This window comes from Wyeomyia smithii, chromosome 3, assembly GCF_029784165.1.
Source record: "Wyeomyia smithii strain HCP4-BCI-WySm-NY-G18 chromosome 3, ASM2978416v1, whole genome shotgun sequence".
Taxonomy (NCBI): Eukaryota; Metazoa; Arthropoda; class Insecta; order Diptera; family Culicidae; genus Wyeomyia; species Wyeomyia smithii.
The window spans coordinates 118,048,471-118,066,110 of NC_073696.1; the positions used below are offsets into that span (position 1 = coordinate 118,048,471).

The 17,640-nt window shown below is 38.8% G+C and overlaps 1 protein-coding gene across 1 annotated transcript; it reads right to left on the reverse strand.

Moving 5' to 3' along the window:
* Positions 1 to 14,804: 14,804 nt before the first annotated feature.
* On the reverse strand, positions 14,805 to 16,782 carry LOC129728511 (uncharacterized). The gene is made up of 2 exons (XM_055686957.1): positions 15,672 to 16,782; positions 14,805 to 15,466 (listed from the first exon to the last, which is right to left on the reverse strand). The coding sequence occupies exons 1-2, from the start codon at positions 16,780 to 16,782 to the stop codon at positions 14,805 to 14,807; spliced, it is 1,773 nt and encodes a 590-aa protein (XP_055542932.1).
* Positions 16,783 to 17,640: the final 858 nt, after the last annotated feature.

The following is a 17,640-nucleotide window of genomic DNA, read 5'->3' on the forward strand; positions in this document are numbered from 1 at the left end:
TTAAAGGCCGGTTCTACTATTACTCCATCATCAATGTGCACTGAAGGAAGACCCGATGGCGAAAAGGAAGCCTTCTACGCGCAGCTGGAGGACGTCTACGACGGCTGCTCACAGCGGGACATCAAGATCGTCATCGGGGATATGAACGCTCAAATCGGAAGGGAAGACTTGTATAAATCGGTGATCGGACACGAAAGTCTGCACACCGAAACGAACAACAACGGCCAAAGATGTGTCAACTTTGCAGCTTACCGAGGAATGGTAGTCCGAAGTACATTCTTCTCCCGCAAGGACATCCACAAAGCCACTTGGAAATCACCTGACCAACAAACAACGAACCAAATCGACCATGTGCTCATCGAAAGACGATTTTTCTCGGACATCACCAACATACGCACCTACCGAGGTGCGGACATTGACTCGGACCCCTACTTAGTGGCGGTTTGTATGCGCTCAAAACTGTCGACTGTCTACCAGTCACGACAGAGCCGATCCCCGCGGCTCAACATCAAGCAGCTACGGGACCCGCAAGCTGCCGAAGTCTACGCACAACAGCTTGAAGCGGCACTACCCACGGCTGAGGAGCTCGGCGCAGCTTCTCTCGAGGACGGCTGGACCATGATCCGCACGGCCATTAGGGAATCAGCGACAACGACACTAGGAACAGAGGCGCCGAGTGGCAGAAACGTCTGGTATGATGGGGAATGCCAGGCAGCGGTGTCAGAGAAAAACCGGACCTGGGTAAACTACCTGAGGGTAAGGACGAGAGAGAACCTGGTCAAATACAGACGAGCAAGGAACGACATGACCACGATCCTGAGACGTAAAAAACGCCAGCAAGAGGATCGTGATTATGAAGAGCTAGAAGAGCTGTTCACTGCTAACGAGACGCGAAAGTTCTACGAAAAGGTTAACCAATCCCGTAAAGGCTATGTGCCGCCAGCCGACTTTTGCAAGGATATGGAAGGTGTCGTCATCGTCACGAACGACAGCGAGATGGTCGACAGGAGGAAGCAGCACTTCGATGAACATCTGAATGGCAATGCAACAAACAGAAGCGAAACTGGAACGGACCTGGGAGTGCCAGCAGTAGATGACCGGGTTTTAACCCCCGATCTCCACGAAATACAGCGGGAGATTGGGAGGCTGAAGAACAACAAAGCCACCAGAAAAGACGGCCTGCCTGGCGAGCTCTACAAACATGGTAAAGTAACGCTTGCTAGAGCACTACACTGGGTCATTTCCAAGATCTGGGAAGAGGAAAAACTGCCGGAAGAGTGGATGGAGGGAGTCGTCTGCCCCATCTATAAGAAGGGCGACAAGCTGGAGTGTTGCAATTATCGTGGCATTACGCTTGTCAACACTGCATATAAAATACTCTCCTAAGTTCTATTCCAACGTCTAACACCTTTAACAAGGAGATTCGTAGGGCAGTACCAGGCGGGTTTCATAGGAGCCCGCGCACCCACGAACCAAATTTTTTCAATCCGACAGATTTTGCAAAAATGTCGTGAGTAAAACGTGTCCATGCATCAAATTTTCATCGACTTCAAGGCAGCCTATGATACAGTTGATCGAGAACAGCTATGGCAGATCATGCACGAGAACGAGGATATCTTCCCGGATAAACTGACGCGGCTGATCAAGGCTACCATGAACCGTGTGATGTGTTACGTGCGTGTCTCGGGGATGCTCTCGAGTCCCTCCGAGTCATGCCGAGGATTGAAACAAGGTGATGGACTCTCTTGTTTGCTTTTTAACATCGCCCTCGAAGGTGTTATACGAAGAGCGGGCATCGACACGAGTGGTACGATTTTTACGAACCGGGTTCAGCTTAACGGCTTCGCTGATAGCACGAAACATAGCACGAAACTTTGCGACGGTGGAGGAAACCTACACCAGACTAAAAGCGTATTGGACTGCTGATCAATGCATCGAAAACTAAGTATATGAAGGGAAGAGGCTCCAAGGAGAACAATGTCAGCCTCCCACCCCGGATCACCGTAAACGGCGATGAGCTTGAGGTGGTAGACGAGTTCGTGTACTTAGGATCGCTGGTGACCGCTGACAACAACACCAGCAAGGAGATCCGGAGACGCATTCAAGCGGGAAATCGTGCCTACTTTGCACTTCGTAAGACAACGAGATTCAATCGAGTGCGCCGCCGTACAAAGTTGAAGCTGTACAAAACACTAGTTAGACCGGTAGTCCTCTATGGGCTAGAGACGACAACACTGCTCTCAGAGGACCTCAACGCCCTTGGAGTTTTCGAACGGAAGGTGCTGCGAACCATCTACGGTGGAGTACAGACTGAAGACGGAGAATGGCGTAGACGCATGAACCATGAGCTGCACGCGCTGCTAGGAGAAACCCCCATTGCACATCTGATCAAAGTTAACAGATTGCGATGGGCCGGACACGTCGCAAGGATGCCGGACGACAACCCGGTTAAAACGACCCTTTTCAGTAACCCCTCCGGCACCAGAAACAGAGGGGCACAGCGTACACGATGGCTTGATCAGATTGAAAGTGACCTACGAGTGATAAGACGCCTGGGAGCATGGCGCCATATAGCCCAGAACCGAGTAGAATGGAGACGACTTCTTGATACAGCACGAGCCACCCCGGCTCTAGCCTGCTAGTTAAGGTAAGGTATGTTCATATTCGCCCAGCAATGGGGTGAATAGAAACACCCATCAGTCCACTTATTTTTCCTCGTTCTGACGAAAGATTCTGGTTTTATGTTGGAGAAAACAGAGCAATCGCATTATACTCATTCATATGAGATGCAAACGAACGTTTGAAAGTGTCAAAATAACGGAAATATCCGGTTTATTTCTTTTTGTTTGTTATCTTAATAAATGGATATGTCATAACAGAGGAAGGATTGGGGAAGGTTGCGTCTAGCATTTTAAACGATTCAGAATTCTTCTGTACTATGTCTGGCACAGGCAGCAAAGGCCTTCCAGTTAAGGCCTAAACACAATGGATACGTTGCGGCTGCGTTTGCGGCAATTTGACAGTTAGCCCATACATTTTCTGTCAAATTAACGTCAACGCAGCGCAAACGTATCGATTGTGTTTGGGCCTTTACGATTTTTGTTGGTGCAACTGGAATCATGGTCCGTTTCCCGCGGGTTGCCTTTGCTGTTCCTCGTCGAGCATCATGAAGCAGGTTAATCAAACAAGTTTTTGGCTGTTATCTTATTTATCTAATGATTTGGGTTCTGAAGGTAGCATCCGTAGCACGGGTGATCTGTCTAACGGAACTATTCCGCATTTCTTGAACCCAGCTCGGACATTCCGTGGTCCTTACCTCTGATATCGTCCATCAGTTGTTTCAATAGCCTTAGAAACTTATCTTTTGGAAGCAATACTTCGTATTTGCCATTAGAGGATTTCCAGTTTGTAAGAATGTTCCGCCAGGCAGTCTTAAGTGAGCGAAATAAAGCCACATCTATTGGTTGCGTTAAATGTGTTGAGCTGGCTGGGAGAAAAATCATTGTTATATCGTTATCGGCACGGAGCTGAATAACCTTCAGTGTTAAATGTGACGCAGGATTATCTTCGATTAACACTCGCTTTCCCTCTAGCTTTCGCGGATATGGAATCGCAATAGTAGACAACCAGTCTTCGAAAGAGCCGCGTTTAGGCCGGTTGTATCTAGCTTTCTCTGGTCCGCCTTATGTCCAAGAGGCGTACAAGTTGAGAGCCTTGTTCACTACATAGAGAGGTAATATGGTACTATCTCCTGCAGCGCTAAAGATGACCGATACCGACACTTCAGTGCTATTTATCACCCGTCCTGGATACTTGCAGCCTTGTCGCGTTATAGCGTCGTTCTTTCGCATAAATTTGTTTCATCGAAATTAACGATGGCCGAAACACCTTGGAGCTCTCTCTGCAACCTGTCGAAGTACTCGTTAATAATTATACCTGACACTGCCGATCGATTCCTTTTTATGTTTCCTGTTTAGCAGTCTAGCTCCCGCTTATTCCTGGCCAAGAAGGAGTAAACATAATCCGGTCCTGGTAGATTGTTTTTGAAAACTGCAATTTTGTCCCTATCTTTTTAAATATTCTTGGATGATAAGTCGAGTGTATAAAGGCTATCCGAGCATAATTTCAGCCTTTCACCCAGCAAGGATTTTTTCGATTTCAATAGTCAAGTTTGTTCACCCTGCGGAATTTTCCCCCTTAATACGCCGATGAATTAGGGGAGGATTGTACAAAACGCACCAGTTAAGCATTTGCGCGATTTACAGCGCTTCAAATCATTTCAAAGCGACATTGAACGTGTAGGATGATTGTAGGATCTATTTATTATATGTTTATGACGAAGTTTATCATAGAAAACTCGATTTAAATGTCTTTTTTTTGGTAAAAATTACCATAGCCGCCAAACAAGCCGCCAAGTATGCTCCAAAGCAGTATGCTAATATGCCACTAGCAGAAATCAGCACGCGAAGTGAGAAGCGCTTGAAGTCTCGAAAGTAAAATCAAAAATAATGAAACATGCTCTAAGTTGTCAAGCAATCTCCTGCAAGCTCTTCATTCTGCCCCTATTTTAATTTTGATTGTTTCTAGGTAAAAGTTGACGAAAGTTTGTGAAATAATTGGAAATACTCATAGTATTATAAATCCAATAGTGTAAAGGTTAGGGGAACCATAGTTTTTTTTTGTATTATTTGCAAGTCAGTTAATCATAAAAGCTCAAATAAAATTCATGAATAGTTACATGTTGGACAGAGCCACAGCCAATTGCACAGTTTTTTGAGTACCGTAAACTGGGGTGACTTTGATCACTGTACCTCTTTTTTAAATATGTGGTAAAAAAGCGCTCGTATTGCTTGGGATTTGTCGTTATCTTCACTGATTGTGTGGATATATGTCTGCACTGCTACTATTCATGAATTTCGTGCTATTTGAACAATGTTTTTCACGCTAAAATATTAATTGAAAATAAAGTGTATTTTTGGCGATTTTTGTTGCATACAAACAATTGGTTCAAGCAGATTCAAATCAACAAGTTGCAATACGTAAAGTTTTTTTATTTTGTTCCCTGATTATTTCTTAAGATGAACAAATATTATAACAATGCATTTCATTGTTATTTTTGCAAGTTTTTCCTCGAAGGCAATGTTGAGTCCCAATAATCTCCACAGCGTGTTACATGTTTCTTCTTAACAAAAACCCAAGACGTGAAGAAACATGTAAATTTGGACAATTGCATAAGTCATATTTCACGTGGATATTAGACCACCTTCCCGCTCAGTGGATAATCATTCATATATATTCTAAAAATTTTGTATGAATCTTGGACATTCGCCAACATAAACTGTTCACGTAGAATATGAATGGCCCCCAAATTGCTTTCCATATTTATGAACTCGTTTAAGTCGTTTTAGGCTGTTTAATTTAGTGAAAGTAGCAAAGCGTTACTCCAAATTCATCAAATTAATGAAGTGATCAAAGTCATCCCGGAATGATGGTTGGTGTAAAATTTTTAGAGCATGTTTAAAAACAGCAAAATTGTTACTAAACTTTTGAAGTAGTGACTGAATCTTTCTCAATGCATGCCAGTACTTATTTTAAAAATATCAAACAATATTGTATTCAGTATATTCTGAAAATATTTACGATACAATCAAAAAAGTGATCAAAGTCACCCCAGTTTACGGTATTTTAGTCATTATGGTATACTTTTTTATATGAGAACTGTAGAGAAGCTGGGTTTTATGAGAAAAGCGAAGAATTTCGTCATAAAAAGCCACATGTGTAGGTATTTTGAGGAATTAATAGCATGGGCCATCTTACTCAACTGGTGCGTCTTGTACGGTTCTCCCCTACAGAATTATTTCGTATTTGAGCAAAATAATTTCAAATCGCCTGAAAATACGCGAAAATTTAATCGACCATTTTTGATTTGAATGAAACTTTGCACACGTATTTGGCTTAGCAAACTGAGCATTTTTCACAGGTGGAGAGATTTTTTACACCCATGAGTTACATTCTAAAAGGGCGTATGCCTTTTGGCACAGGTTTTATTCGAAGCATTGTAGCCCAGAAACCGTTGGTTGTATAGAAAAACTGTCGGAGAATGAGTTGTAGGGAATTAAAAATGCACCATAAAAAAATATACACTGTACAAAAAAAATTTTTTTGACCAAAAAAATCACATGAGGGTTGTGTGCAAAGCCACGACCGCAAGGATGAAGTAGAATACTTTTACAAGAAAACCCGGCTGCTTGCGTGTCAGTTATTTTCTAATTTGTTGTTCAATTTAATATCGGATAAGATACCAATCACATCTTGGCGTTATCACTGACAGTGCGAATAAAGTATTCCTTGTGATAAAATAAACAGTAAAAAGCTGATTTAACACTCTAAAATAGACGGCTCATGTGTTGTCAAAATGAGTCAACTTCTCATTGAATGCATTTACTAGTGCCCGCTATCGCACAGAGACTGCATTTCACTGAAGTGCCTCACTGCATCAGCTGCTATCGATGCTAAACCCGCTGCAACTGCTACGCTATTCGTAGCCCTGCTAATGTTTTGGCCGCTATACGCTGCTATTGGTATCCGCTGTCCCTGCATCAGCTGGCCCAGCTGCTATCGATGCTGAGATCCGCTGCAACTAGTGCACTATCCATTGCCATGCCACAGTTGCATCTGTGAATTCGAACAATTTTTAAACTGCTACGCAACTGAAATTAATTTGAAGAATGCCGCCTGTATATAATATCTTTGAGATAGATTGTTTCTATTTTCATATAACATTAACCCATCATTGCAATTTTTTTTTCTTCATGATCTGATAACACCTATTAGTTAGTTTTAGAATAAAGCTGAACTTACTTGTCTTTTCATCTCAACCATGCACAACACATCCTTAATTTGGCCGTGTTTCGTGCGAGAAGATACAATACTGAAAATGCTGCATATCAATCCACAAAATTTACGTTCTAAAAATATTTCCAAACCAGTCGGAGCTTGAGTGTCCTCCAAAAAATCTAGATAAAACTGGCAGATATACAAAAAAACTGGAAGATTTTGGGATTAAACTGTTTGACTGGATCACTTGAAAAAAACTGGATGAATCCAGTTTAAACTGGAACATTGGCAACTTTGAAGGGAAGACTGCTGTTGTCGCTGTCTAGAACTATTATGAGCGGCTTCGACTGAAACAGGCTCTTATATAGGGATGAAAAACCTATCGATAGTAGTTGGAATTAGGAAACCATCGATAACTATCGATAGCCATTTCAGTCGATAATTCCCATCCTTACTCTTATAAAGACAAATAGCAAATTTGAAATGGCAAGGTCTATGATTCTGTCGACCGTGCTTGGGAAGCAATCATATTAACGACTAATCAGATCAATCAAATTTTGCGCTTCAACAAGGATTGACCATTCTCAATGATATAGTTGCTTGTCATGATTTGGACTTGATAATTTTTGAATTTTAATTATGCGAAAAATTATTTTCTATGCTGATAATGAAAGCTTTTCGGATGTTGTGCTCATGACTGAAGGAAAAGATAATTCAGTATGTTCTGAGACACGGAGATGAAACCAAATATATATCTGTTCCAAATTTCTTGAATGTGTAAATTGATTTAAGAGAAAATATTAACTCTTCAATTAGGTTTTTATTCCATCCTGAAAAGGACAATTTGTTGTTTAATTCAATGTCTGATGCCAATCACATCTTTGCGTTATCACTGGCAGTGCAAATAAAGTATTCCGGGGAAAATAAACACTGAAAAGCTTTCCAGAACGTTTTTTCATTGGATGCATTTGCTAGTGTGCCTGCTATCGCTCAGAGACAGCATTTCAATAATGCCACACTGCATCAGCTGGCCCTGCTTATATAGAAGCTGGGACCAACGTCAACCGCTGCGCTATCCCCATTGCCACAGCAGTGAACGCTTCCGTTGCCATTGGTATCCGCTGCCCTGCATCACCTGGTCCTGCTATCGATGCTAAGAGGTGCTCCGCTATCCGTTGCCATACCACAGCTGTGGCCGTTGTCCGCTGCACTGCTACTGCTGCTGTATCCACTGCTGCTGCTAAGGGAGGACTGCTGTTGTTGCAGTCTAGCCTTATAATGAGCGGCTTCGGGTAAAACAGGCTCTTATATAGGCCAAATAGCACATTTCAAATGGAAAGGTCTATGATTCTGTCGACCGTGCTTAGGAAACAATCATATAACGACCAATCAGAAACCGAAGTTTTCGGTTTGACAAGGCTTGACTATTTTCAATAGTACAATAGTTTGAAAAATAAAATTACAATTATCTGCATTTGGGAAGAATCTTAGAAGATCTTCCAATCTATTGCTACAAGAACGAAGGAAATCCATTGAATACTAACCGATTTATTAGCATTTGAAATTGGACATATTTTTCACTTTTTTCGGTTTTAGATTTTCATTTCACATCCCTATGTAGCCGAACTTCCTGAGAGAAGTATTCTACTTCAAAAAATTAAAAATAAACATTCAATTTCAATTTAAAAAAAAGAGTTGATTTTTTTTTAATTTTTTTTTAAAGAAACTTGACGTTAATACACAACTTAAAAAAAAAGTCCAGGCTGGAGAAATGAAAAATAATTTCTTTATGGTAGATTTTTTTTATAAAAATTCTAATTTAAACATTTTTCAAAATATTTGTATTCTGATGATTTTAAAAGATGCAGAAAGTCATTTTGAATCAAAAAGCTCTCGGTAGTAAACATTCTAAAGGCATTGGTTTTCGAGTTATTTCTAATTTAAGCTCGAAAAATTATAATTATTTAAAAAAAAACACGTTTTTCTTAATTTGTCCATGGTTCTCCAGCGAAAACCATACGTTTATTGCAATGCTTGATCAAAAATATACCATTCATTCTTTTACAACAAAACGATTGGGCGAACGGTTCTCAAGAAAAGAGTTAAATGTTCTAAGTGATATAAATATATATATATAAGAATCAAATATTTATTTTCGAGTTTTATTATCTTAGGAACATATTTTTTTCTGACATAGATACTTTACAGAACTAGTTTCACCTTATATTTTATATACATCATAAGTAAATGATTCGTCATCTTTTGAAAACAGCTTCGTTTGTATCTTATTTTCTGAAATCGGAACAAAAGAGTAATACTTTTGTGTGGCAGCTATTATTATAGATTTTTTTAAAATATTGCTCCATTCTGTTACTCCTTGTTCATATTCTTCATATGATACCCAACTAAATGACATTTTTGATGAATTTTTATTATTTTGCTGATCATATAATTCTTTTGCGCTTGTAATGGGATGTTCATGTTCTTTCGCTAAACTTGCATTTCCTGCCATTCGTTTTAATATGCAACCAATTGCATCGCATGGGCCTCTACCATGAGAAGTCGCAAAAAAATGCCACTCTGCATCGACGTTATATTTTGTGTTGAACTTGCAAAGACTTGCAAAGTTTTTTCTATTTTTATATTGTGAGGCAGCTCCATCAGACATTAATATCGCTTTCTTCAACTCTATTGTTGTTTTCAAAAAACTCATTAATTTGGCAATGAACACCTGAACCGCAACAGTATCATGATGGAGTACTTCCGATATTATGATGAAGCTGATATTCTTAAGTGTTCCAGATTCTGAATAGTAAACAACGAAGGGATGAATGGTGGCTTGACTATTATTCCAATAACTACACGAATCACAAATTGATAAAGACGTATTAAAATCAGCTTGACTGTTCAATATTTTTAATTTTGCAATAACGTTTTCGTTTAATTTTCGTAAGCTTGATGAGCACCGATGATCAGGAAAGGGTTTACAGCATTTGGGCTTGGTGTATTCCATTTTCACTTTATTCATCTTCACAAAATGCAAACTGTTACTAACACAGCAGGAGTAGTGCAATCGTATTTATATACGAAAACAGATATTATAGGTAACCCAGTAGTTATTGGTTGCGTACTTCCACATCTGTTCAACTGAAGAACCAAAAATGAGACAAAATCTCTTTATTTTAAGTGTCGACATCTAGTGGTGGAAAGGATGCATTTTACACTCGGAATTTTATTACGCTTATATTCCATTCATTCAATAAAAGGGCTGTATGAGTTCTCGCCGCTTATCGCCGAGTTCTCCCCGGTACTGGTATAGCGAGGGTGCCTTTTCATGATAATCGTACAGTACCACCCGCATACGTGCAACAGTTTTTATGTAGATAATTTTTAATGAATTTCATTTTATGCCCAAGTTGAAAACTGAATATCTTGACTAACGACCAGTGGTGGGCACCATTCCGCTAATTCGCTAATTAGCGACGTTAAAATTCAGTTAGCGATTTAGCGATTTCGCTAATTGTTGAGCTGGTTAGCGAAACTGTTAGCGTCGCTAAAATTTTGGCCTTCGAAACGCTAATCGCTAATTCGCTGAATTTTGTAGAGTAGCGACAATAGAAATATATAGAAAAACTGTGAATTGCTGATGGCGTACGTAAATTGCTTCGAAAGATGAACATACTTTAATGCGAAAGTTATTTTTGTCAGTTTTTTACCCTAGAATGGAGTTCCAGTTATCGTACAAGCCACAGGAGCATTTTAAGGAACAAGCACAAGGTCTAGATTGAATTTTCGGCACATTAAAAACTTTGGTAAATTGCAATGCGCTTGAAATTATGACAACTTTGGTTCTACTTTTCCGGTTCAGATAATAATTGAATTTATATGAAAACATTCCTAAGAGTATCTATTTTCAATGCAAGCTAAATAACTTTTGTTATTCTTGTTTTTACAAAATCAAATATGAATACCGTTTCGTGAACCTCCTACTGTAAATAGCTTTAAAAAGTAATTGTTTTCGTTTGTTTAACCAAAACAGATCAAAGTGGTCCAAATCTGACAAAACACGAGCAATAAATATAGCGATTTGACTTTTTACATATTAAAAAGTTAGCGATTAGCGATTAGCGAAAGTTCCGCTAATGTGGGTTTAGCGTTTAGCGTTTAGCGATAATCGAGCTAAATTTTCCGGTTAGCGACTTAGCGATTAGCGTCGCTAAATTCTCGGTTAGCGGTGCCCACCACTGCTAACGACAATCATTTTTCTACATTGTACTTAATGTCGTAATCAGTGCTGTGTATAGCGCGTCTGATATGCATTACTTGCAATGTTACGTATAAAAAACGAAAAAAAAATTGTCGTTGATCGAGAAATTCGGTTTCCAAGTCCAACGAAGATATTCAAGTAAATCAACTAACAGTTTAAAATAGTTTCAACAGGCGCGAGATGTATAATCCATGAAAATTTGTTAAACAATGTTTGAATGGTTGAAAGATTTTCAGTTTAATTTGTTCTATTGACGTTGATTGTGAATTGTTACTGCATTTCCGCTTAAAAGATCTCTTAAATGCGGTCCTGTCTTAACTTGATTTTGATAGATTCAACTATTCAAGATCACCTTTTTGCCTGGTCATTGAGGCAAAGAAAAATAATGTTTTGGTGCATGTTCAAACTGTTGGAGCGAACTGTTTGAACGATGCACTGTAAAATCAATGTAGGATGGAACAGCAAAAAATGAATGCGAAAGCTTGGGCACCGATTTGCTGCAGAGTTTTGTTCGATGTTGCATATCTGTTCTGTGGTACTTCACAAACAGTTATTATTAGTAAACAAGTAGGTAGTGTTGCACGACAAACATATTTTTTATAAAACATTCGGCAAGGGGGAACGTGTAGGTAGGCTAAGGTTTAGCGCTTGAGTAATTTATCCAATCGTTTTGTTGTCAAAGAATGAATTGTATATTTTTGATCAAGCATTCCAATGAACGTATGGTTTTTGCTGGAGAACCGTGGACAAATTAAGAAAAACGTGTATTTTCCGAAATATTAATAATTTTTCGAGCTTGAATTTAAAATAACTCGAAAACCGATGCCTTTAAAATGTTTACTACCGAGAGCTTTTTGATTCAAAATGACTTTCTGCATCTTTTAAAATCATCAGAATACAAATATTTTGAAAAATGTTTAAATTAGAATTTTCATAAAAAAATTAATCTACCAAAAAAAAATTATTTTTCATTTCTCCATCCTGGACTTTTTGTTTAAAAGTTGCGTATTAACGTCAAGTTTCTTAAAAAATAAATAAAAAAAATTCATTTTTTTTTAAATTGAAATTAAATGTTTATTTTTAATTTTTTTGGTCAAAAAAATTTTTTTTTGTGCAGTGTATATTTTTTTATGGTGCATTTTTAATTCCCTACAACTCATTCTCCGACAGTTTTTCTATACAACCAACGGTTTCTGGGCTACAATGCTTCGAATAAAACCTGTGCCAAAAGGCATACGCCCTTTTAGAATGTAACACATGGGTGTAAAAAATCTCTCCACCTGTGAAAAATGCTCAGTTTGCTAAGCCAAATACGTGTGCAAAGTTTCATTCAAATCAAAAATGGTCGATATTCGACCATCGGTCATTTCGCGCGATTTGTCTCATTTTTTGGCCGCTTGACGAAGCGATAGTTTTTGTCCGTCACTTCCTTAGCAGCTTGTCTCAGGCGGAGTGGATCCGGTTTCTGTAGCTTTTTAGACCTTTCGATTTGTAAGTACAGACCATGATGGGCTGACAATGTATAAAACATGTTTATCATTTTAAATGAAAAAATCATTTTACATTGATTTGTTTTTGTGCAGAAAATACTCGGTTGGTGTTGTTTCTCTTCGCTCCGATTTTCTGCGAACAGGAAGTTATCCAAAAACATTAGTGAAAGAGTGGTACCGTAAAACGGGGTATCATTGATCAGTGGGGTAACATTGATCAGTTTTACCCTTCTTATGAAGAGTTGAAATAAAACTGCTCCGTGATTACTTTTGCTAAAATTGAGTATAACATCTTAGTCTTGTGTCATTCGAGGTCTGAACAATATTGTATTCTTTGAAATTTTTTATTGTTTTGATGACCAAACTTTAAAATTAACTCGATCGTTATATTTCTTACTCTCAGTAAGTGCCAGAAAAAGCACTTTATACTAGTCGAATATTGAACATTTCGTATTCATTGACATGATTTCCGAATTCGTTATTAAATCCGGAGTAATTCGCGATTAGGACTCAACTAACAAAATGTAAACAAATGGTTTTTTTACACTATTGGTTTCGAAAAGACTTACGAAATTCATGGCAAGAATCCTTTCTTTTGTATTTATCGATAAAATTATTTAAATCAAGCTTTTAGTGAAGGGCGATAAAGCAGTTTACCCAAAACAAAAGATACTTTGGAACTAGGCCCTTTACATTGTTTTGAAGCAACGGGCTTATTTGCGAAATATTTCGTAAACAGGCGACAGTAAAGGGCGGATCAACTTTTGTTTCCAAAATAAAGGCGCATTTAAAGAGGCGCAACTGGAGAAAAAATAAAAACAAGGCGAAAGAAAGATGGGCGTATCTCGTTGTCAGAATGCTTTAAGGCGAAATAGAGGTGGGCGAATCTCGTTGTCAGAATGCTTTAAGGCCTAATAGAAAAAGGTTAGAAGAAAAGTGCAGATTTCAGCCATAAATGCACAAATTTAATGTAGTATTGTTAGGAAACTATAAGCCAGGTATATTTTACGTCGATTTTTGGTATTGATGTTAATGTTAGTCACTTCCTTTGAAATTACGATTTGAAAATGTACTTGCAAATTTTCAAACTGATATTCCCCAATGTTTATCTTTTGCCAGTTGCGCCCTTATCGCAAATCACTCCGGAATTTTCTCAATCAATTAGAAAAAAATTTAGTCAAATCTATTACATTCAATGTTAATTAGTTTATATTTGTTAAGAAAGTCTAGTTTTATGCTAGATCATAAAACATAGACATCATCCTGGCCTACGCCAGAAAGCATAGAACGTAGAGGCTAGAGCTGGCCTATTGATACTTCCGTTGTTGAAAAGACCTTGCATATAAGATCAACATACGTCTTCTGAACACAAAAATTCGACAATGATTGTTGACTTACAAAATAGTTCTAGCAACTTTCGCGACCAACGTTTACGTTTTTCATCATCGAAAGGTAAAATTACATATGGTATAAAAATGCCTCGCAGTACATACCGCGGCTAAATGCAAGGACAGGACTATCCTCCGCAGTAAAAGCAGTCAAGGAGAACGGGAAGCGTCTCTAAACATGTTATCAAAGCATTATCTAACATTTTTAGTTCAAAAAAGTTTCAAAACTATTCAAAATTGAAACTGATCAAAGTTACCCCTGTTCGGATCGGAATTCAATTTCGGTGGACTGTATCGGAAGACCTTTGGGTGTCGGGAATCGTAGCGGTTGTACGGTGGAGGAACTCGGTTGGTCGTACTTATTTCGGATTCGGAAAGTTAAACAGGAACTAATTTTAACACTGTTAACTTTATTGCACTTTAATCACAACTACTCAACTATCACTAGCTTCTAATAACACTTTACTTATGCTTTTGTAGTTCTTGTCGCTTGTAAACACTTTAGAGAAATACTGAACTCTTTGGCGTCGATCGGGTCCCTTTTATAGCACGGATGGTTCTTTTTGCGAATCTTCTAGAACTTCAAACAAAAGGATGTTGTTTACATCAAATCGTTTCCATTGTTTTCGCTTCTCCCTTTTTCACTCATTTGTTTACTACAGTGTTTTGTTTTCGTGGTGACGCTCGAATGTTCTCGTGATCGAATGTTCGCGAAATTTCTGATGCGATGTTGATCATGACGTAACCCATTTGAGGCTGATACAGTAATTCTTGCGGGTTACGCAACATACTCCGGCCGGGTTGCAACGTTAAGTACAAATATTATGCTGATTTTTTGCGTAAGCGTTGATTATCTTCTATGGGTAGAATTGATAACTTCGTGATGGGACGTCTGTAGACGCTTCCTTCGCTTAGGATGTCCACAGCTCGAACTAAACCATCTGGACCGGGATGTACAGCAGTCACACGGCCTAGTTTCCAAATTAATGGGGTCCGAGTCTTGTCGTGTAGTAGAACCACCATACCTGGTCTAACGTTGTCAATCGTCATCCAATTTTTCTTTCGAGGTTGCAAACTCATAAGGTAGTCTTTAGACCACGCTCGCCAGAAATGTTCACGCATAAGCTGACAATGTTGCCAGCGGGAGAGGCGGTTGATTTTGACCTCGTTATACGACGGTTCTGGAATCGCATTCATAGGACGTCCAATCAGGAAATGTGCCGGAGTGATTACCTCAGGATCAGCAGGATGATTTGATACAGCAAACAATGGACGAGAATTCAAAATTGCTTCGATTTCGCATAAGGTTGTAGTCATTTCCTCGAATGTTAGCACTGCGTTTCCAATAACTCGTTTCAGGTGCGTCTTCGTCGATTTCACGGCTGCTTCCCAGAGTCCTCCAAACTCTGGAGCGTCTGGCGGAATAAAGTTCCACTTTATTTCCTTCGTTTGACAAAACTGGACGATGCGATCGATTTCGGTTTCTTGGCGAAACAATTCATAAAGGTGATGTAGTTCATGTTTAGCCCCATGAAAATTTGTTGCGTTGTCTTAATGGATTTCAGTTGGAATTCCTCTTCGACTGACCAATCTTTGTAGTGTCGCGATGAAGGCCTCTGTTGTCAAGTCGGAGACTAACTCCAAATGGATAGCCTTAGTTGAAAGACACACAAACACTGCAATGTATGCCTTGATTGTTTTTGGGTCGATAGGTTCCTTGCTTTACTATGATAGGTCCAGCGTAGTCTACTCCCACGATGCTGAATATTTGCGAAGGAGTAACTCGTTGCTTTGATAACTGACCCATTAGTTGTATTTCGTTGGTCGGATTCACTTTGAAACACTTTACACACAATCTGGTTACATTTCGTACTGTCGCCCGTGCATTAGTCAGCCAGAAACGTTGACGAATTGCTGCTAGCAATCCTGTGGGACCAACATGGAGCTGCTCAATATGCATTGTCCGGATAAGCAGCTTAGTAACAGAGTTGGTATGCGGCAAAATAAGCTGATGTTTAGATTCGTCAGGAATATGCGCGTTGTTAAGACGTCCACCCACTCGTAAGACGTCGTTGGCGTAGATGGGGTTAAGTGATCCAATTCGTTTACATGGTCGGTTCGACTGTAGACGCTGAATTTCATCTCCTAATTCGATGTGTTGAATTACTCGCACTATTACTAGCATTGATTGACGCAGTTCGTCGGTGTTTAGTCGTTTTTCGAGTATACGATTGGTTTTCTGCTTCCTCGAATTGTTCACGTAGCGAAGAATCCATGCAATGACTCTTTGTAGCTTGCGGAAGGAACTGTACCTCTCGAAAACTGGTAACTGTAGCTCGATGATTACAATCGTTGATATGATCGCAGGTTTTAATTCGGGTAATTCAGAATCGGAAACTTCTTCGCATGGTTCCATGGTGATGATCGATTCGTTGAGAAAGTCGGGACCATTCCACCATACTCTATTCTCTGTAAGAGTGAATGGCAGTTGACCTCTCGAGATAATATCTGCTGGGTTTAGCTGGGATGGAACATGTCTACACTCGTAGTTTTGTGTTAATTTACTTATCTGCGTTACACGATTGCGTACGAAGACCTCTAATTGGCTTGGATGTTTTTTTAACCATGCCAAAACAATTTGGCTGTCGGACCACAAAGTTACTAGCTTGAAGTTGACGTTAATGGTTGATATCACTTTGTCGAGCAAACGGGCTAATAGTTGAGCAGCACACAACTCTTTGCGTGGAATTGATAAGTCGTCCAGAGAGCAACTTTTGACTTGCTTGTTAGCAATCGGCATGTCGCTGTGTTGTCGGGTAAAATATTCCTGACGTACAGACATGCTCCATATGCCACCGTTGAAGCATCTGCAAAACCATGGAGTTTGTATCGTACGGCTTCTCTAAGGGTTACTTGACGTGGAATCGAACACTGCTTCAAATGATGTAGGTGTTGTCGTAGCTTGTTCCATTGCACAATGGTCCAGAAACCGAATTAAGGGGGAAATTTGGGTCTAGAGCTCTATAGAAACATTTTAGAGAAAAACTTTTTTCTACAAAGTTGTTACATATGATAAAGCGCTCATTGAAAAAATATCAAAAATTAGGGTGACCAACATTTTCAATGCAATCAAGTATCTAACTTTTTTATCTTTGTAGATAGAAGAAAAATTTGTTCTACAATGTTATTGGTCCATTAATTTTAAGTAACTTTACACAAAAAAATTTTTTCTCTATCTTTGAAAACAACCGATTTATATTGAAAAAAAACCTAATTTACGCTCTAACTTTTTTATTTCAAGTTTCATCTCAAAACTGTCTTTGAACGACTTTTAGAGCTTTTTAAGAGAAACAATTTGCAACGCTGACATCGTAAATATCTCAATTTTACTCAAAGTTATTAATATTTTTCATCAAAAAATGTGCGTTTTTCATTTGTATGTCATTAATTTTGGGGCAAACATAAAAAATATCTCTTGGTCTCATTTTGAAGGGAATACTTGACTCTATAAATGGAGGAACTTTTAGAAATATGTTATTTTTTAAATTTGAGTAAATTCAATTTAAAAACAAGCCAAAAATTTCAATAATTTTATACATTATGCATATGAAAGCACCCAGATTTATTTTTTGGTATTTTTTTCTTATAACTAGACGTA

Bases quoted from the DNA above. Each gene is read 5' to 3' on its own strand.
- LOC129728511 (XM_055686957.1), bottom strand. From the start codon at position 16,782: ATGCCGATTGCTAACAAGCAAGTCAAAAGTTGCTCTCTGGACGACTTA. The intron at 15,467-15,671 runs GCATACATTGCA...TGTTTCGCCAAG, and splicing joins TCGACCCAAAAACAATCAAG to AAACCGAAATCGATCGCATC.